The 21958-nt window shown below is 39.9% G+C and overlaps 1 protein-coding gene across 2 annotated transcripts in view; it reads right to left on the reverse strand.

Annotated features, from left to right (window-relative positions):
• arhgap10 (Rho GTPase activating protein 10) overlaps positions 1-21958 on the reverse strand; it is a 45247-nt gene that overhangs the window by 22189 nt on the left and 1100 nt on the right. For both annotated transcript variants that reach the window (XM_068589335.1, XM_068589334.1), the window contains exons 2-15: positions 10819-10914; positions 10549-10610; positions 9197-9268; positions 8877-8978; positions 7535-7645; positions 7227-7331; positions 6504-6633; positions 5956-6062; positions 5723-5817; positions 4941-5022; positions 4704-4746; positions 4533-4601; positions 3997-4071; positions 269-353 (exon numbers count right to left, since the gene is read on the reverse strand). In XM_068589335.1, coding sequence (XP_068445436.1) covers positions 269-353; positions 3997-4071; positions 4533-4601; positions 4704-4746; positions 4941-5022; positions 5723-5817; positions 5956-6062; positions 6504-6633; positions 7227-7331; positions 7535-7645; positions 8877-8978; positions 9197-9268; positions 10549-10610; positions 10819-10914 — 1234 coding nt within the window. The remainder of the gene's footprint in view (positions 1-268; positions 354-3996; positions 4072-4532; positions 4602-4703; positions 4747-4940; positions 5023-5722; positions 5818-5955; positions 6063-6503; positions 6634-7226; positions 7332-7534; positions 7646-8876; positions 8979-9196; positions 9269-10548; positions 10611-10818; positions 10915-21958) is intronic.

Below are 21958 nucleotides of genomic sequence, written 5' to 3' on the forward strand. Positions count from 1 at the left end.
TTAATTCACATTTTACCGTTTTGTCCATTAAAATAAATAAATAAATAAATATTTTAGTTTAAAAAATTCTTGTTTCATTTTTTTTTCCGAAAAGGTCCAAAGATATTCAGTTTAAATCACATACGACCAAGAATCCACTTAAAAATAACTGAAGAAATGAATCTATTGAGTTGGCAATTAATTTCCTGTCATTCAACTAATCTAATATTGGACAGTTTGAGATGGTTTACATTTCTGCATGCGTGTCTTTAATCCGACGTATCCTTACCTCAGATAAAGCTTCAGTGCACTCGTTACTGTCTTTACGTCCCAGTCCTCGCTGGTTGACAGATCCACTTCGTTGCTCTCCTCATCTGAAAATAAACACAATCACAAAAATTTATTTGTCATGGAATATTAACACAACACACCAGCTAACGATTGTTTTTCACAGCCAAATGCTCTGTGTGATTTTGTGGGCAGCCTAGAAAGTCAAAATATGTAATATAAATATATAACTAGTAATAAGTCATATGAGGATAAAAGCAGTGCTACTAGCCTTGGGGGTCGAGTCTCGTCGAGCCCCAGTGGATATGGAAGGAAGTTACATTCTGTAGAGGGCTGCTGGTTCTATACTCATTACAAGTTTAATTAATCCCTCACTACTTTGCTGGCTCCACAGGGACGCCAGAGCTGTGTTTTGCTGAAAATTGAGGTGGCACATTATCACGACAGCCCCTAACTTAAGCAACCTCTGAAGAATTATAGAAGATGTGGAAGTGTAACAACAATGTCAATAACATGGACTGTACAGGGCTCAGGTCAACACGCATATTTAAGCTTTGTAGGTGGTCTGTGTTACATAGCCTTTTTTCTTCTAAGCATTGCAGCCAGGAGGACTGTGTGTTTCTCCGCCTGCTCTGTCCAATATCAACTTCTGAGAGCAAATGTTATTGAAGAGTGTTTGTAGTCAGAGCTGCGCCTCTGCAAGTGTGTATGTGTTGAGATTAATGGGGTCCGTACAGGCTGTGTAGTCTGCTCGAGCACAAACAGGCTTGGACCTGGTTAGGTCAAGGACACAAAGGAAAATGATTGGCAGGGGCAGTTGGAGTAGCATTGATTATGAAACTGCTCACCACAAAGCAGCAGCAAGTTCAAAGATATAGTTCTTTGTTATTTTTACCTGAGTTATCGGCATCACGCCCTTGGGGACACGACTGTACTGTGTGGCGACTGTAGCATAGCAGCTAAAGCTAGAACTGCAGTTCCCAGAAAAATATTTTGCGAAACAAATCCAGTACGCAAGTCTGTTTAAACTAAAAGAAAAGTGTTTTTCGAAAGGTAGGAAGGGAGAAATAACAAACTGGTCTAATTTATGTGAAATTAAGTCCAAGATGACCTTCATAAAATGTCATGCATTGGCCTTAACCCAAATAAACAATGGGGTGTGGAAATCTCGACACTATCATCAATGAAAGCAACCCATGGATGTGTGACATGTGTGTTGTGGATTGTCTGACGTGTGTTATGGAAATTCACAACACATTTTAGCCACAAAATATTCTGCTTCAATCTATATTTGTTGCCGTTTAGCTTTCCAAAAATAAAATCTTTCACTGCAGTAAAAAACAAACAAAAAAAAAACGTTTCCTACGTGCTCTAGCGAAGGACACATCTGTATTGATGGGGTGGTGTAGCAGCAACTAGGATCACCATAAATTACATAATTAACCCCCCCCCCCCCCCCCCCAAAAAATCGTATTTTCAAGGGTAATAATGTCATAAAATATGGCAGGCGCTTAAAGCTTCATTGGAAAATCTCAATCAAAGTTTCAAATGTAAAAACTAGAAAAATGCACTGGGTTGTCAGATCCAAGGAAAAGAGATTGCAAACTTTTTTTTCATTATTTTAACTTCACTGTTGGTGATTAAAGGGGCTCAAAAAGCAGACATGCCTCTGCTACAAAAACATCACTAAATGTATAGCAGGGTGAAGATTCTATAGATTACATCCATAACGTCTTGGTTCAGATCGTAAATTAGTATATACTGTAAGCTTCCAATGTTGGCTGTGTTCGACCATGACTTTAACTTTCCGTCATTCACGCCCACATCACACCGTGATTGGCCAGCAGTGTGAAAGTGAGTAAGGAGGCAGAGTTTTAACTTTTCTCTCCCTCGCTCTTTTTATTCCTTCGTTATGGAACTATTTGTGTCTATTTCTGTCTCTTTTTCTGTGAACAAATAAGTGCAACACCATAAATATCTTACAAAGGAAAGCATCTGAAAATGTATGCTGCATTATTGCATCTCTTTCAGTAAGCCCGCCCTTAAGCATAGTCCAGGCAGCCTGAGTCTAGCTCCTCCTTCGTGCGTGGCCATTTGTTCTGTTGGAGTATAACCTCATTTGCCTTGCAACCGCTTGTGGGAGTTTGGACCCTCAGGCTGGAAACTACTGGCCTTGAGAGCCCAGGCTGACCCGGTCTGAGCTGAACTCCAAGAAGCAAACCACAGTCTGGTGGGCGTCACTGTGAAAAACTATGTTTCTTGGAATTTAAGTGAACTAACCCTTTAAAGTAATCAAAAGTCGTTTCAAGATTTAGTTTTGAACATATTGTATTTAACAAAAGTAAAAAGCAACGAACCACATTAATTCTTGGCCACATTAATAGTCTTCTTTGCCTGAAATGGGAAAAGAATCAAGCAGTTCTTTGGAAACACCTCACACCATTCCTCAAATTTGCCTAACTCTGCAATTATATCTATAGAACTAAGAGGTCTAACTCAGCAACAATGACAGCAACACCACCCACTCTCTCTCTCACACACACACACACACACACACACACACACACACGCAACTGTACAAGAGACAGGTCAGAAAGACAGAATGCAGCTCACTTCTTCCGGTTATATTGTTGCCTGACATTCAATAGGGGCCGCTCTCTTTGTTTGTACTGTAATGTGATGGGAGACTCGTTTTCTATCACTCTGTCCTCTCCGATTGGACCGAGGCCATGTCGGTGGGTGAGAGATGAAAAGGAGGAGGAGTGGGAGGATACGAAGACTTTCTTAAGGGTTTAAAGCTCGCTTCACCCACTCACCGAACTGTTCTATGCAATAAATGTTTGTGAATGTGTTGGTTTGTGTAGTAGTACTTTCAGGGATAAAATATAAGTTTTCAAGGCTGCTTAATGAAAATATCTTATTTAATATGGTCAATCAGTGGACCAACATTTGCAAACATTGAAGTGCAATATCTGAATTTTCTCCTCGTTCATAATAATATGTGGAATGTCCACAGCCTGCAGTCTCATGCTTCTTTTACTATTCAGGTTTTAAGGAAACTTCTTATAATGCAGCAGCGGAGTGTTAATGGAGTCCACAGCATGAGTCGGCAGGTTGGGAGGCTTTTGGGGAGGAAGCTGAGACCGGCTGATGGCTGTCTGAGTTTGTTGTTATTCTGAACACAGAGCTGAAAGTGAGCTGGTGTCTGCTGGAGACGGCAGGAAACCAGAGAGCAGACAGGGAGCCATGCAAAGGACAGAGGACAAGCGCTATAGAAAATTAGTTGAGTGAAAGGGTTTCAAGACAAGTGAGAGGCATAAAGGAAATTGAGAAAGACGACTGATAGCCTGCCACAAGTACATGAGAGGCGGATTTAGTGGTGTGTTAATGAAGCGAAAGCTAAAATGTGCAAGGACGTGGATGGGAGGGACCCTGTCTGGCTGTCTGGGGGATATAAAACTGAAATTAAGTGAGGAAAAGATTCACCCGGGCACTTGTTGCGCATTAGAGGGACATGCTTCTGATAAGCTGAGTCATGGGCTGATTGTCAGTCACTATCTTTTTAATATCAGCCCGACAGACCCATCCATTACGTCAGCACATTCAGCTAACTGGGGGCGACCTAATATCGCAGCGATATTGCAGTAGCATATAAATTACAATGTTAACTTTATTCAGCTCTCTCTACGCTAAATATATTTAAAGCGCAAAAAAGAAAATAGAACTTACCAATCATTAATGAGACGAGCTTCTGGACCTTGGAGCTTACCCCAACAACTCTGTACAGGCCTTGGTCATTAATACCTGAAAGCAATAATGAAACTTTATTTGTGTTGCACTGCTCTTAATAAGGTTGTAAAGTGCTTTACAGGGAAAAGAACACACAAAGCAGACAATAAATGAAAAGACAAACAAAAACAAACAGGGACACACACCTCTGTAATTAGAAACTATACATCACATACATGACTGTAACAGCAATTTAACCGAACCCAGTAAGAAATAAAAAGAAAGAAAGATATGTTGAGAGGGACGAGAACTTTGGTGCTAGACAATGAAAGGCATTTGTGTTATCTATTCTACAGTACATGCTGCCTGCAGTACCTCGCAGTACTTTCGTTTCACTATTGGAGCGAGTCTGCCCCCTTGTGTAGAGATAACAATACTGCACCTATGTCCCGATTCACCAATTGTCACGTTAAACTTCCCCAATAAATTACCTCCTCTCAACTGAGCATTTCTATACATACATATCTGAGGCTCACCTCTCGTCTCTATGGCGCTGATGGAGTTCTTCATAAAACTCAAACCTACATCATCGAGCTGGGCATCAACTGCAGAAGGAGGCAGAGGAAAATGTTTTTTTAAAAAGGAAACTCGTGAAAATGTATGATATATTTTACAGATAGAAAGTCTGGTACAGCTGGTTAGCTTACTTCCTCTTTCTTTCGAATAAGTCCTCCCAAGATAGTGTCCAGTCTAAAAGTACAAAATAAAATGTTATGGCTTTTATAGTTTTTAGAGTATACTTTAACATTGTAATACACAGGTATGTGGAAGATTAATACATTAAATATAATAGTTCTCTATAAGATGGCAGTGAAATAGAAAACAGCAGGGCTTCATGACTAAGTGTGAGTGGTCGAAGATGACAGTGCAGGCGGCAGACTCACAGCTTCCTTCCCACCCATGGCCTGCATCCAGAACTTGTGGTCATCCTCTGACAGAGCCTGTACTGTCAGAACTGTGCCTGGCCTGAAAGAAAGACATAGCCTATTAGCATTAGAGGTACAATACAGTAAGGAGTTAGACTGTGTCAATAGAAAACATAAAATGAGCTGAGTAATCTTTGAAAGAAAAAAAAAAGCACAAAAATCAAAAGGAACTTGCACATTGGATTTTCACAAAATACAAATATAAGCCCTATTAGTCATCCATGCAGATTTATGATACCTCGTCACATGAGACCAGACAGATACAAGTTACTCATCCCAATCAGATGGATGCAGGACTCAAATTACCATACTTCATGTGGTATTGCTATTAATACTAAAAGGCAAAAAAGGCAGGGCAGAGTTAAGTTGAGTGTCAAAATTAAATATCTATTACAGCACGGCACAGCAGGGTGTGACAAATTCTCCTCGCTAAGTGTGTGAGGCAGTACTCTTAAACAAATCCTGTGGTCCTGCCCTCAGCAATCCAAAACACACAGAGCAGCAAGCTCAACTAAATGTGTGCAGCTGAGACCTTTAGCAAAGCTGGTAATGTGGAATTAATAAAGTTTTTCCTGATCCAGGGATGTTGTATGTGTCCAGATTGAAAAGCCCACCAAGGCAGTGGCATAATGTAGAATTATATTACAATCTGGATAGCTTACTTACATTGAACCCAAGTTCAATGCAACAGAGACTTAAGAACAGTGTGTTTGAGGAAAAGGTGTGAGGGGGAGATGTACCGGTCTGTGATGTCAAGTTCTAAGCAGAACCTCCTGTCGAACATGTCGGTTGTTTTGCGGAGACAGGACTTGAGTGTGACGGACTCGGTCTCCCCCTGAAAAAAAGAGAAAGCCTTAACTGGACAGACAAAAACGAATTACAAAAAAATAGCATATTGAACAAAGTGGTTGAGATTTCATTAAAAAAAATGGTATCAATAACCCACTGTTCTAAGTGTTGTCAGACTACTCACAATCTTGCCACCAGATCTGTGGTCGAAGGTCACCATGTGAAGAATTTTTTGCTCTTTGACAAATGTGCTGTAGCGCTTGACCCAACTGGAACCAAAGGGAGGTGGCCCTAAAGAAATACGGGTGTGACACAGATCTTTTCAGTATTGCTTCACGCAGTCGTATCAGGGAAGACAACAGAACAACAACGTTTGACGGCAATTTAAAACAAAATAATAATAAGTTGTTCACTTTGCTTGTATTTTAGCAACATTGTTGCAAGTGCATCTGTTGCTGCTGCTTGAAAATGCATTTGAACCTCCACGTTTTTATTTTATTTAAAGTAGACCATAATGGTACAACCAAACCTCCCTGCCACAACAACACTTTAGATAATATCACATACACACAGAAAACATTTCACATGTTACGTTTTAAATGTGAAAAAAACACTCCACTCTAAAGACCCCTTCTGACCATGCCATTGGACTACGTTTTCTCGCAACAGTTATGAATGGGTGTAATATGACACCCCATAATAAAACAACTTTGAAATACATAGAGAACTTACGTTTTTCTTGTACATAGAGATAACCTTCACAACTGATAGGACTGGTCTGTCTGTATTCCTGCGGCGTCTCCCTGATCCTCTTCATTAGCTCATACACCTCTGACCGCGCGCCCTCAAATCGACTCCTTGTCTGGAGAGGGGGATGGGGGGTAAACATACGCTCCAGGAAGTCACTTCCGTTGCTCAGTGAATAGGTAGCAAGACCTTTCTAATGAGAGGTCACACGTCAACTACAAACGTATGAGCTTCCCTTGGAAACGCTTTCAGCTCCATGACATCAGTTGAATAGTTGGTAGTAACATAAAACTAAGTCTGAAATCAAGCTAAGGCTGTAATGACCCTGAAGAATAAAAGGAACCAAAATTCCCAGGGTTTGGTGACCAAAGCAAAATAAAAAGGCGAGTAAATATTAGACTTGCATCCAATAGGTAGACAAAGAGGACTCCAATGGCCCATAAAGCTCCATTTTTCGCTTTAGTAGTTGTGTTATGTATGTATGTATGTATGTATGGCTGTATGCATATATACAAAATAAACCAATTTGAATATCGAGGTTTTGTTTCAAAAGCCTTTCTGCCTTTTAGATTTCAATTTTTTTTTTTAAATTACGTTTATGATGTTTTCTATTCTTTGGGCAGAACACACAAATAGTACACAAGCAAGTGCTGTCATGCTGAGAATCATCCTTTGCAAATATAATAAGAAAACATTATTATTCCTTACATTTTGAATATTGATCTGCAGTGCTTTTTTATAATGGTCAAAGTCATTGGCGAGCTCGAAGCCCTGGTGATAAAAGGTGAAGACTGTCTGGAAGAAGGCCAGCATCTAAAAAAACAACAACCACAAAACATGTACAAAAAGACACAGGACGTTAATCTCAAGAATCAGCAAGTGAAAGAGAAACTCACAACAAAATCACTGTTTAGTTATTGTCCATGTGACATATCCTACATTGCCCTCGCTTTTATTAATGTGAAAGAAAAGCCACGTCAGTGCTGACAAGCCGCCAAGGTGAGTGAGTCACTCACCGGCTCCACACACTCAAACTTCTTTCTCTCCTGGATCTCCTGCAGTTTGCACACATACTCTAGTGACTCCTCCTGAAAGTGCTGCTTCATGATTTCCACCTGAACGTCTGCCTGCGGGGGTGGAGAACACGCATAATGATGATTATAGAGACGGACAGACGCACAGAAGCACAGACGAAACACTGAAATCTCTTTGACACAGTAGAATTTGGCATTATACTCTTACGAAAGGGTGGTGAGGTCTATATCAAACTCACACTGTCGGTCAAATAAAGATGTGTTGGAGGGCAGTATGATCCGTACAAAATGCCACACCCATTATCCATATACCACCGATTCAGATCAAGAAAGCTTCACACACAAAGAAACTAGGGGGTAGCTTTAAACAGAGAAAGGGGGATTGGTTTCATTCTTGCTGTGGCGCGACAACACTAACCACTGTGTCACCCCAGAATTACAGTTAACATCAAAGAAACACAGTGTGTGTGTGTGTGTGTGTGTGTGTGTGTGTGTGTGTGTGTGTGTGTGTGTGTGTGTGTGTGTGTGTGTGTGTGTGTGTGTGTGTGTATATATACACATACATATACACACACAGTACACCTTTTTGCAATGTAACAGAACTAACGCATATTTTATTGTAACTCTTGATATTCCTTCTTACTGCAAGAAGATTACTGGCTAAAATCATTTCTTACAAAAGATCAGCGACTCATCACTATGAAATGAGTAAGATCAACATTCACATAACAGTGTTTTACATATAGAGATAAGTGTATGACTCTTGTGGCTGTGAATGAATCACTGGGTCTATTTATTCAAGTCTCATAGAAATCATTGTTGGTACCACAAGAGTCACAAAGAACAGAACAGCCTGCAGTCATGTCAACCATTTCAAGTGTCCTCTCTGGTTGGTGTATACAACATATAGTTTAGCCTTAAATGGCAATAGTTTAGCCTTAAATGGCAACATGACAAAGACAAGAAGGCAAAAACATTGTGTAGTGATAGGTTGCTAACTTCACAATCTAAAATGCCTACGCTATAGCAGGGTAACATGGATTGTTACCATACTACAGCAACCACTTTTGACATTGGTATCACAGCACAAGTGAGCACACATTTCCTTTCCCAACAAGCCAAGAAAACTGGTGCTGCGAGGCATGTTAGTGGAAACTTGCATGGTCCAACCGGCTTTGTAGCGAGGCTCTTCCCTGGCCGCACCAAAAGCAAAAAAAAAAACAGGGAATCTCGACTACACAAAATACCCATTTTGCTGTCATTATGAATTGCTATTCTCTGCATGTTACAAATCTGTCGGGAGAGTTAAGACAAGGATAAATACCTCTTGTAGCTGTGGCTCTTTCTTCTTTGCTGACATATTCAGAAGCTTCTCCAGAGAGCTGTAGTACTTCTCCGTTTCTTTCTCATACTTCTTTCTTTCTGCCTGAAGAAGGCAAGAAATGAGGAGAACAAAATACTACATTATTCTTGGGAACAAAGGACTCAAAGCTGTATGCGCAGTACAATAGATATGTTATTAGGATCCAACTGTGATATACATATTTTTGTAAATTCAGATTTTTACATTTAATCATCAGGGTACACCAAACATAGTAACAAAGAGCTTCAACACATTTGGAAAGGGAAACCATCATACATTACCCTGACAGTACCAAGATGGTCTTTCCTGAACTTCTCCAGGGGTTTCATTAAGGTTTCTGTGATGTTTCTCATCTAGACAGACACCACAACAAAGCCCTCATTACTGCTCAACTTGGTGACAAAACAACATTGTTCAGTAGAAGAGTGGCTCGTAACATAGTTACAATAATTACATAACTATTATACTAAAAGTATCTTTGTCTTCCAATAAGGAACTCATAAAGTCAATGTCTTTGCTTTCATTCCTCCTGTGCTCTGCTGTGTCTGCTGCAGGACATGTATGTGCCTGTATGCCCATCCTACATTTCCTTACTTTGCACTGTGATGTCATCCCACTATGATAAGCCGTGCTGTGCCGAGCAGTGTTTACCATTATGGTCTAAGCCAGGCGCTAAAACAGTCATCCCAGTCAGCTACTGATGATGGGCCCACTCCCTAACCTCAGACAGCACAGACAGACAGACATTGCAACAGAGTGGCCGTTCATAGAAAGTCACAAGCACTTAATTGCGTATCCCAGTCCAAAGACGTGGATTTGAAAATCAATTTTTGCTTTTTAAGTGTCCCCCCCGACCCTCCCTAACTATCGCTGGCCATCAAACTACTGCTTAAATGTAAACAAATCAATTACATTACATCTACGGAGGTCACAAATAAACTACAGGTCAAGAAAGTGCACCATCTCTAATACTACAGTGTAGTTAATAGTGCAGCACTTTTAACACGCCAGTAAGCAGTTTAGAACCCATTGTAACCATTACAGATCATTTAAGAAGGTTGAACTTTTTATCATGTGATGTTATTAATAAATTAGCAGCTGTAACGTCGCTGTCAGATGCAGAAGCTAGTTTTATGGCGGTCGTAAAGAGCTAAATTGTTGTGGACCTTGGTGCAGAAGCTTATGTGAATCTGTCGTGGCATTTAAAGCTTGGCTGGGATGAAGTGGATCCTGCCCCTGTAGCCACTCCCAGGCAAGTTGTGTGACAGGGACAATAAGACAAGCACAACTGTTTGAACACTATCAATACATATTTACCCACGAGGGAGGTGGCATGTTTTGCATGCTGGATGCAGTGGTTGTACTGTACGTCAGAGAAAATTACATGTGTGCATGTCTGGATCTCTGGCGGATGACCAAGTCAGACATTAATAGATAGTAAGTAAGTAAGTAAATAGTAAGTACCAAATATGGGAAGTGATAGGTGTAGGATGGTTGGAAATGGACTCAGTGCACGGATACAAAGTTAAACAGTTTAGGTTTAGTACACCACAGACAGAAAGAGAGGCAGACAGACACACAGGTATTTCCCTTGGTGCTCAAGCAGGTTCTGACTGGTTGTGGTTGTTCTCACCATCAGCTCTCTTTGGTCTTCGAGGTTCTTGAGGAATGAGGAGAACTCTTGCAAAGATTCATCTGTAATAAAAAAACAAATCTGAATTAATTATCTCTGCCATGCACTCACTAACAGCTGTTCCTACCACAGTTACAAAAAAAATTCAACATTAGTAACAAAACTAGTGGTTAGTTTCCATCACGTGAAGACAAACCTCAGATTGCAAAATCCCCGGTAGCAAATGTGTGATGTTGGGCAATACAAAGTAAATTGAAATACCACACTTACCGATACATTTCTCATCATCGGTCTTCGCATCGCCGACGTACTCAAACTGAAACTCTCCCAGGCAGTGGGCAAACTTCCGCTGAGCCATCCCAAGCTCTGAAAGAAAACATAAAAAACAATAAACGTTGTGCATTTTATGTGCTTAACATGATTTGACTGTGTGATCTAAACATTGTACTGTCCTGTCTTGATAAGGAGTTTGTAAAAAGTTAATACAATATCAGACATCATGAAGAGTCAGTCAGGTGCAACACAAAGTTAACCACTTAGCAAACATCCTGTCTGTCTGCAGTCTGCTACATCCTGTTGCACATCAAGCCCCCGTGTATCAGGAGGGTAGTTACCACAGGTTAGCAAATGCCAAGAGTGTATACTATATTTAATCATCTGTGTGCCAGCCATAGCTTACACATTTAAAGAGTGAAGAAATAGTTTGAGGCTACCAACTTATTACCCAAATGCTGAATAGCCCCAGAAGTGGATAGTAGACCCTACAGTTGTTCAATATAGGCTATTTTTTAGTTGTCAAGACATAAGATAGTAGTTAACTTTTACAGCTAAAGTGACATGAATTAAATGTAATGTCGGTCTTAGACCTTCCTTCAATACAACTACCACTAAATTAGCAAAATGTTGGGGCTTTTACCGAAGCAAAGTCTATTTCTATTTGGTTTATACCACATGTCCCTCCGTATTGCCAATGAAATATGTGATTTGACTTGTGTGAAAGTACATACTGATGGGATAAAAAAGACAATTGCATTGCATATCTGTTATCAGTAAACCTCATGACACTGTATTATCCAGCCCTAATACCGTAAAAACAGCACAAATCCAACAGGAACACGAAGCAATACAACCAATATGTCTCTCACAAAAGCCCCTCATGCTGTTCCAAGTTGTTCCGAGTCTGATTTTGAAGCCAAATAGGCCTAAATCTACAGGATAGGAAACTTCTTTTAGATATATGGCAGAACTTTATGGGTATGAATGCCAAGCTTAACCTCAGGGGAGCCCTGAGATGGGTGACTATTCTCTTAAAACGTGCATGCAGTCATGTAAACCCTGTATAAATGCTCCTAAAGCTGCATTAAAAGAAATGGATGATTTTGAGAGGTGGATATATGCCGTTTAAGTTTACCCTCCACGACAACCATTGCACACCAGCAAACCAAATCTATTTCCAAACAGTGAAGAGATTCCCTGAAGTGGGATCTCTGACCCATGGCAGTCCCCGAGGGAAGCATGACAGAATGCAGCTCGGGTATTTTAAGACTGGTGCTGTGAGCAGGACACCGAGGAGCAGTGTCTTTAGATTGGGCAGAAAGCTGGGACTCTATGGGGAACAATCAACTCGCAGCTACACCATGGAAAAGAGCTCTGGCTTTGCTGAGCATCCATTTACTGCTAGAAAAGCACACAACAGCTGGTTGAAATGGAGAGCTGTGACAAATGAGTATATCTCTGAGTCATTTCAGATAATATTCGGGATAATATTCAATGTTTAGTCTTTGAGTTTTGTTCTCTCGTCATTGCGGTTGAAAGAATCTTGAAAACAATTATAAAACTTATTGTTAAGCTACATTGTTTTGCTTTTCATCCAACAAAGGCCCGCGACTATATTTCAAGGGGGATGTTGTAGTAACGTGGGATTTTTCATCAAGGCCACAAATAACACCTTCACATAGTTTTAGTATTAAAAACAGCAGAGGCCATCCAATATTCTGATGGAAATCCCAGAATTCTCAGAATCTTAACAATTGCCAAGACCTTTACAAACAAGGTCTTTTTTTGTAGTAATGCTAAAAATAAAAGTCACAATAATTATACTAAAATATGGAAAAAGGCAATCCAGCACAATCATTTTTAAGTTATTTATTTGAGCCATGTATTGTTAATGTCGAGCCTCGTCTCGCCTGCTCCTTACACACACTCCAGGTTCTCTGAGCAGTGTGTGTACGCATGCTATGGATTACTATCTACAATCAGGCTCGAGGCCCAAAGCCCAAACATGTGAGAGGTGTTGGACAATGTCTGCCTGAGCCTGGCACAAAGGCCAAAGCTTCTGCCTCAATGATTTATTTCAAACAGCTTGAGATTCACAGCTGGTCGCTCTTCAGCTCAATCTCAAAACTTGACGATGCCAAAGTATACAAGGAAATATGGGCAAGTAAACACCTGTGTGGTCCATCCCTTTGGCCAATTTGTGTAAATCATTGAACTGCAGGAAGCTACGAGATGCAAAGCTGACAATGGGACTTGAGTATTACAGCATTTACAATTGTGTGTTCTTTGAGTAGGTCTTAATATAGCACTTGGAGGAAATGTTCCTGCTTTACTTATGGGTGAGGTCATTGTTGTTTTTAAGGAAAGTTTAAGCAGCAGCAGAAAAAAAAGATGTAATTTACATGAGCATATAAAAAGCAAACTGACGCAGTAATAAAAATACAAACCAGTACCAGCTTTTGCACAATAAGTATGCAAAACAAAATTACTCCCAACTTGTTTATTGCGCCCAATATTTAATTCCTTGGCTCATGAACTTTTGCAAATCACCGCACAGACCTAACTTTAGATAATCAATCAGGAGTGGAGAGGTTCTACATTGGTGCGTTCCTCAGATACCACAGAGACATGGCAAACTAAATCAGGCCACTGCAGAAGCAACATTAGGAGACAGACAAACAATAGCAGCAGAGCGTCTCTGGCACCACTTTAACGACAGTATCTTAGTGAGGTTTGAAGAGGGAGCTGTATTATGGGATGCATTGTTATTGTCAGCTTACTCAGATGTAAGATCCTGGAAGAATTCATTAGACAATAATTGAAAAGACAAACTTCTTGCAACCACACTAAATCATTGTGGAGCTCATAATACCAGCACAACTACTAATACATTAAAAACATGTTTCTGCCACAGAGGTGACTTCTAGCTGTTGGAAGCACAACCTAATGAACTGCTACGTAGGAGTATTTAAGTGCGGGTTAAGGGCGTTATTTCCAAAATAAAGATATGGCCTATATAAAACCTGTAATGGCATTATTTTGGAAGCAAACACTTACTATATTGAACATTGCAATTTTCTTTGAAGTGACTGTAAAATCCAGATGGAATCAAAACACACACAGACAACTCAAATCCAGACGATGTGCAAGTCCATAAAAGGTGATTCTGGTCACTAGTGTAGGAAATGGTCCTAAATTTGCAGCACATGGAGTGACTGCAGACAAACATACAATCATTTATTAGTATGGTCCATCACAAACACTATTAAAGTCCAGTAAGCAGGATGAAGACCTTTTTTTCATTTGGTTGAAGCGTCTTAATACCGCCCCTAAATTTAGATTGGTAGGCTTTATTGATGGATGCATGACCCAAGGCCTCTATTGCTGACTGCACCACTATCAAAATAATAACCACTGTTTGTTTGTATTGTCTACTTGTCAAAATCAATGTAATTAAGCTATTGTAAGATACTGAATAACAGATCATACCCCTCACCAGCAAAAAAGCACAGTCTTGCTATGAAATCAGATTTCATATTCCTTGTTCAGTGCCCCCATTTATTTTATTCTTTTAAACAAATATTTACTTTTTTACAGGTTTGGCATGGAAACACATTAGCATCATCAGAAGGGAAACCTCAACATAAAAAAAGTGTTATTAGTGGTAATATTCAAAACACATACTTTTAAGGAAACCCTGTATTAACTTAATTTTCTAGCTCACCACATTAGTAAGATTATCTAGCCAGACCAATTTAAAACCTCCTCATCCCGCTGACTGCTAGAGCTTCTTTTGACACTTTTGGCCTGATGACATTCTGGGGTTGAGGTTGAGCCACATACTACAACCAGTTCAAGCAGAACTAATACATAGTTTTATAAAAAAAACAACAACATTGGATCAAATGTCTTTATGCAAAGTGAGATGGGCCCCACAAAGAATTATTACCATCTCCGAGCACAATATTTTGGTTTAATTGTTTTGGTTGACTTCCTCTGCGATCCTCTGTGTTGTTTCCGGTCACAGATGGGAAACATATTGGAGAACTTAGGCGGTAAAGACAAATTTGTTGGTGCTCAAAACAGCAAAAAGGAAGGTTGTATGTTAGAATTGCATTTGTTGGGTGGCCAGAAACACAACTCCAAATAAAAAAACAATGTTGCTCAGTGACTGTTTGATGTGTAATTAGTTTGTGCAACTGTTTGCTAACTTTGAATGTTTGTTATCACTGTACCCCATTTTAGTGACATCCTTTTTTTTAAAATATATACATTTACTTTAATTGCTGTAACTCTACTGCTGTAGTAGTGTTTGTTTGACCCTCTAATGATCCTTAGACTTGACAGGCTTCTGCAGTCTGCTGCTCTATGTGCTTTGAAGCAGTCTGACATAGGAATGTGGGGAAGAGGAGTGTGTCATCTTATAAATCCCTGCTTTGATAGAAAATAAGTTTTAAAGGCTGTATATTGTTTTATCTTTTGCACATACCTTGACAGCCTTGTTTCGCTTTGTTAGCAACACTAATTTGTACTGTTACATAGAAACAGAAGCTTCAACTTTAGAAGGTGTTCCAAAGAAAAGAACAGGTTATATAACCTGCTGTAGTTCGCAACAGTAGTACTACTAGTAGTATGTGTTGTAAAATTGAGCATTAAAAAAAAACATCATCATCAATTCTCACCCTCTATCAGCCAGATGGGTAATCGGTGACCTTTATGGAATCCCTGCTGGTCAACTGCAGTGCTCAAATGATCAAAACACAAATGAATGTAGAGTGGAAAGTTCAGCTACTGCCCTGCATAGTAAAAACATGTTTTGGCAACATTACGCTGAACCTTGGCACACCTTAACAAGGCCTAAACGTACTGCATTGTGCCTGACGTGAAGTCAGGGCAGTATTCAACGCTCTGTATTGTAAAAGATAATGAAAAGCTGATAGGATTATAACAGTAAAAATCAATGTCATTCAGAAATTCTTCAAGGTGTGATAAGAGACCTTCAGTGTTTTACTGCCTCATTGCAGAGCATAATAAAAGCATGAACTTAATAAGGTTGTTGAATATTGTATTTGTTTCACAATCGTGCTACTTTTTTTCTTTTAATGATCCACAGATATATTTAAAGCATGCGGGTTTTACATTTTACGATTGCACATTTTGATAATATCACGGGTATCTCAGCAAGTATGGCATCAAGGCTCAGGTCACTGTGGACAATTAGTGTGTACTCAAGGAGCGATGATGTCAAGGGATAGATTTGCAAGCTCTTTATTGGAGCCATATGCGAGCGTGGTGCACAGATCACACCCATCCACAATCTGATTACGCAGGCTGCATGCATGTTTAACTCAATGCAGGGTGGACAGTTAATATGAGAATATATGAGTCCAAGCTGTGTGGACTTCATTACATAAAACATGAAGAATGAATGTTATCCGGTTATATGGAGCTCCAGAGTTAATCGACGGCAGGCAACATTCACAGAGGGGGAAAAAAACAGCTACAGCATTCTTGTCCCTGTGCAACGTCAATTGAAGTTAAAACAGCATTGATCAACTGGATACAATCAGTGGAGCAATAAACACAAGTGTCAGATGAGAGGTCTGCATAACAGAAGGAAATGATAGCTGCTATCCTGAAGGAAAGAACTATCACAAGATAGAAATCTCACACACACACACGCACACACACACACACACACACACACTTCTCCTGCTTTTTGCCTTTTAAAGCAAGGCATTTCAGAGCAAACCTGGGAACTGTCAAACTTGGCTAGTTTCTCTGCAGAAAGCCAGAGACCTCGGTCTAGTTCAGGCTTCAGCGTGTGAGTCATACATATATTATCGATGTATGAAGATAGATATGCTATGTATGTTTTTGTTTGTTTCTTATTGTTATGTCATATCTCTTGTTTATATTGACAATGCTCCTATTGTTTTAGTTTTTCCCGTGTAAAGTACCTTTTAAAGAGCTATACAAATATAATGTATTAGTAGTAGTAGTATTACTAGTAGTAGTATTACTACTACTACTGGTGTTATTGTGACTGATATTACATGCAAGATTGTTCTGTAATAGGAAAAACATGAAGAAGAAAAAAGGCTACTTCTATGACATGAACGTCGGTGGCCCTGTTCAGAGGAGGTGGGAAGAAAAAACAAAGATGACGCAATGGGGAGGGCTCTGCACTACAAATTATATTTTACTTCATTTAACTAAACACTAGCCTTTCACTTAAATCCATCTATTACTAGTAATAGTAAAGTACAACCTGGACAGGTTGCAGGACTGACAGAGACAACCAATCACGCTTACCAACTACAGATCAGGGTTGTAATGACCTAAACCAAGACCAGATCGTATCAAGACTGAGACAAGACCACAACTGTGACGGGTTGAGACCAAGTCAAGATCAAGACCGTGGCAGGGCGAGACCGAGCCAAGACGAGTGTGAGTCCCTCATTGCATGACAGACTGACATTGAAATGTGGAACATGCAAACCAGAGACACTCCTCAAATTGATCTGAAAGATCCACATTCTCATAAAACCATCCACAGAAAAGGATGATTCCTCTGCATTTACCTCTTGTATTGTCATGCATACTCTGTATGGATAAGTGTACAATGAAGTGGATATGTATCACTGGTTATTTCCACATAACTGAAGGTTCCAAATACATTTGATTCAAGTGTAATCCAAATAGGCTCTGACTTGGGATGACTAGAGGAAACTGCTTTTCAAACAAGGCCTGACACTCTGTCTGTGTTTTCCAATATGTATCCAACATAAAGCAGAAGTTTGTTTTTACTGTGAATCCTCCTGAGGTGAATTTGCCTTTTTTATGCCTCCACCCCAGAACAAAAGTCAGTGAAATGGTTTTCCACTTAATGTATCTTAAAGCAGGAAACTTAAAATTGCCATGTTCTACTGCAACAATTTTTTATTTATTTTTTGCAAAAACAAACATGTAAAAAGGTACGTATAAGTCAAAGTTCAGCCGCTGAAGATGTCCACAGTGTATTCATTGGCGCCTGTTGCGGTGATGTTTGTTATGATTTCTACAGTCTCATCAGATGTGCCACTTAGGTCAGCGGTTGCCTGGTCCAGGCCCTCAAACAGCGGCCAGCGTTTACATACTGTGCCTTTCCACAGTCCTTCCTGTTCCACTCTCCCATCTTTTCCAGTCCGAATCCCTGCTCCACACTCGCCTCCAACCTTTTGACCCTAAACAAAACCTGCCCACCCATCCCCTCCCACAATCGCCCCCCCACCCCACCAGATCCCTACCCACAAAGCATGCATTACTTCATTCATGACTTCCTGATCCTCAAAACAAGTCTGTAGGGCGAGGCTTTGCTGAGCAGTGTCCTGTCAATAATGAGCAATTGGCTGATCAAAGATACATCTGCATCTCTTGGCCCATATTCAAAAGTGACAGTACATGATGTAATCAAAGTGCTTCAAATAGTTCTCAACACTTTGTTTGCACCAAAAAAGGAGCCTCAAAAGCAGAGCTGTGCCATCAAGCATTCATTTTACAGTAGGTCTTATTCTCTCTGGAGGGAGAGATAAAAAAAAATAAAAAAAATGTAAAAAAGCCTTCCTCCCACATGACTTTGCTTCGTCTTGTGCTAATGCGATTTTAATGAAAGATTGTGATGAGGCTCTTTGGCAGAATCAGTAACGCGAGTACAGAGAGAGCAGCAGTGAGCCAAAGCACACCATGGCAGGCTACTCTTAAACCTGTCTGCCAATGAAAAAAAAAAAGACCTTCACATGGCTGGGTTCGTGGAACCGATCGTGAAGGAAGAAAAAGAAAAAAAAAGGATAATACTAATCATATTGCTTCATGAGCCAAATGGTCCGTCCACCAGAGGAAGTCCAGCTGTGGAAATGACTATGATTGACCCCAATGCAACTTCACTTTTCCAATGACTGCAGCAATAACAGAACATGCAACACTACGAAACCAATACGGTAGAAGAAATTGAGACATGCAAATCCCAAACTTTTGTACATAAATGAGATGTCGTTGCGTTTGCTAAGGACAACAGTGAGAGGTGATTGAGAGGGAACACACAGGACACAGTTCCTGTGGAGGAAACCCTCTGAAACAGAAGTCAGGATGGCATGTTGCTCCTCTAGTGGGCACTTCCATGTCATGGCTCTCTAACCCTGGGCCCGGCTATAAGGTTTCCTCTCAGAACCAAGGTCTTTCCGTAGTGGAACATCCTCCCAGTCACTGACACGCTGAGAGAGGAATGGGATGTGGAGATCAACAACTGTCTTTGACGAGCCAAACAGCAGATCATTCTGAGGTCACACGTAAAGTTAAAGAGCATAATCCACAACATTTATCAATTGTAAGTATGCTGGATCAGGACTGCAATGTTATTTAATGTCGTGACAATTGTATCAAGAGAGGATTCTTTCGCTAAGCTTCCCCAAATCAACTCCACTTATCAAAAACAACTGTCTCAACTTCAAAGCTGCAAACAAGGCAGATTTAGAAGTGAAACAAAATACTGCTAGGCTACTTTGTATGATCTCTATGAAGAGGAAAACCAAGCACAGGGTCACATTCTCATGAGACGAGATTATCAGAGTAATGCTCGAGTGGAACCAGAGCAAAGCAGGAGGTGAGCTACACCCAGAGAGTGTATATTAACAATACTCCGTATTGTACTTGAGATATTGCTAGACTACTGTGAACTTTATAATACCACTCTTATCGAAAATGTATGACGCCAAACTTCCATCCCTAGGCCATTCAGGATGTAATGTAAATCACAATTAGAAATTGTGCTCACAAGATGAAATATGTCATTTGTTTTCTATTTCCATTTGTCCTGGGCACTCAAAGCTAACAATACAGTTCATTATCAACCGTTTAGTCTCAAGTTACTGAAGCAAAATGTGACTTATTATCGTTCTAATGACATGAACTCAAAACTATTTAAGTCACTAACATAAGACTAAGAAAAACCATTCACATTTAAGATGCTAAAAGAACAACAGCAGCCAAATCCGTCCACTTTGCCTAAAATAATATGATTAATCTTTTGATGCAGAATATATTTTTGTTGGTTAACTTATTAGTTAAACCTGTTGGTTTAGTGGATACTTTTTTACTTCTGGACAACATCGAAAACAGCCAGGCCATGTATTTTGCTGTGGCAGTTGGATAATGTTTCATTTTCTCTACCACTGCTATTTGAGTAAACACCTCATGATTACAGTTATCAAAGAATGTCAAAAACAGTCATTTGCCATAAGAAGGGAGAAGGGACCGGACACATTTTAAAAAACTGTCTCCACTGAGCGAAAGAGGATGAGAGCACTGCATTATTGTCAGTACATAAGAACATGACCATTAGTTCCTTCCTGTATTTTCCACTGACAGTGCAGTACTCCCATTAGGAGTGTGCGACCAGGGTTTCTTAATTCTTCTCATAATCAAGAAGCTCACACTGACCAAATGAGGGTCAACAACAGCCTTGTTATGGAATGTTATGATATACGAAACATGTTGGACATACTTAATATCAACATAAAAAAGGGACACAGTTTAGCTACGGTCATTTAGGGCATGACATACAAGACATGACCTCCTGAAATGGGATACCGTGTGTCAGTTTACACCAACACGGCAGAGCATCAATATTAAAATCATCTGTGAGCAACAGTGAATACCAGAGTTCACCATGGTGCTCTGGAAATTCCAGGTGGCATGACCTCTCCTGCCAATAAGTCAGAGCAGGTAAAAGAAACGGAAAGGATGAAGACAAGGTCAGGATGGTATTTCCTGTTTACTTTGAAGGTTACAAATGGAAGAAGGTGTCAGACAATGCTGAACACATAGTTTGGTCACGAAGCTTAAAAAACAGCCGACCTCCTGAGAGCTTTAAACACATTTATAGATCTAAAGTGTCATAAAGTTGCAGTTTTGGGTAAATATTCAGCTTGATTGGAGATTATAGGAGGACGACAAGGCTTGCTCAAGCAAACGGGTACAATAGACAATAAGTATGCAAATATCAGCTTTGAACAACAGGTAATGTGCAGTACAGGAGGACAGCGTGTGTCAGAGGGAACGACAGCACGTGAATCCGGCCGTGCTGGGTTCCTCTCATGTTGGCTGCTGTAAGAGCGAGACTCCCTCAATAGAAGAGGTGACGGACCACAGACCTCTCTTGTGAAACAACCTGGTGTCATTAGAGCAGAAGTTCATTTGATATACCCCCAAAACATTGCGGCTAAACCCCATCGTGACCTTTTCACCCTCCGTCAAGTGTTTTCTTTCCACCAAATCATGGAGCACCTGCTGATTCAAGATATTCAGAAGGACTTCCAGACATTTCAAGTGACCCCAGAAACCAGCTAAATTCTCAGAGATCAACCAAACTAAAAAAACACAACAACAACTTCAGGATGAAGCTGCAGCAAAAATAGGCCTGAATTTGAGGATTACTGTTGAAATCATCATCACAGTATAAAAGCTGATATACTTCAGGTGTGCTGCAGTTGTGCTTAACATGAAACTCTTTAAATTACTAACTTAAAAAAGAAAATATAAAAATAAATGTTGTTATGTGACAACAGGGTATGATTATATCCTCATGACTTAATAAATGAGTAAACTAAATAGCTTGAAGCACAAGTTAGCACACAAAGAACGGTAAAAGTCTGAAGATTTTAAAAAATTTGTCAACTTTATAGTCAAAGTAACGCATTTGTGGCCAGTACTCTGATGTAGGCCACAAGACCAAGGTTATTTATACTGCAAGTGTTGCTGGAGTTATAACCTCTTTAATATTAAATAGTTTCCAAGTATGACAAAGTAAGTCTATCTGGAGATTTTAGAGTAGTAAAAGATGTTGTAAGCACTCAGCAATTTTAGCAATGCTGTCGTAACACGCCTGAAGCTCATCTGTCGACACAAAATAAAACAGGTAACGTCAGAAAAGAAAAAAGAAAAAATGTTGGTGTCATAACTTACAATAACACACGACTGAAATTCTTTTACCTTGACTAAGTTCTCCAGCCCGAGATGTTTCACTGTACTTTAATGTAATATAATTATAAAACATGACATCAGGAGAAAGGTTGGGGTTTTCCAACGAGACAGTTTG

Source organism: Clinocottus analis, unplaced genomic scaffold (assembly GCF_023055335.1).
Source record: "Clinocottus analis isolate CAN_PGR_092001 unplaced genomic scaffold, fCliAna1.0.p SCAF_22, whole genome shotgun sequence".
In the NCBI taxonomy this organism is placed as follows: Eukaryota; Metazoa; Chordata; class Actinopteri; order Perciformes; family Cottidae; genus Clinocottus; species Clinocottus analis.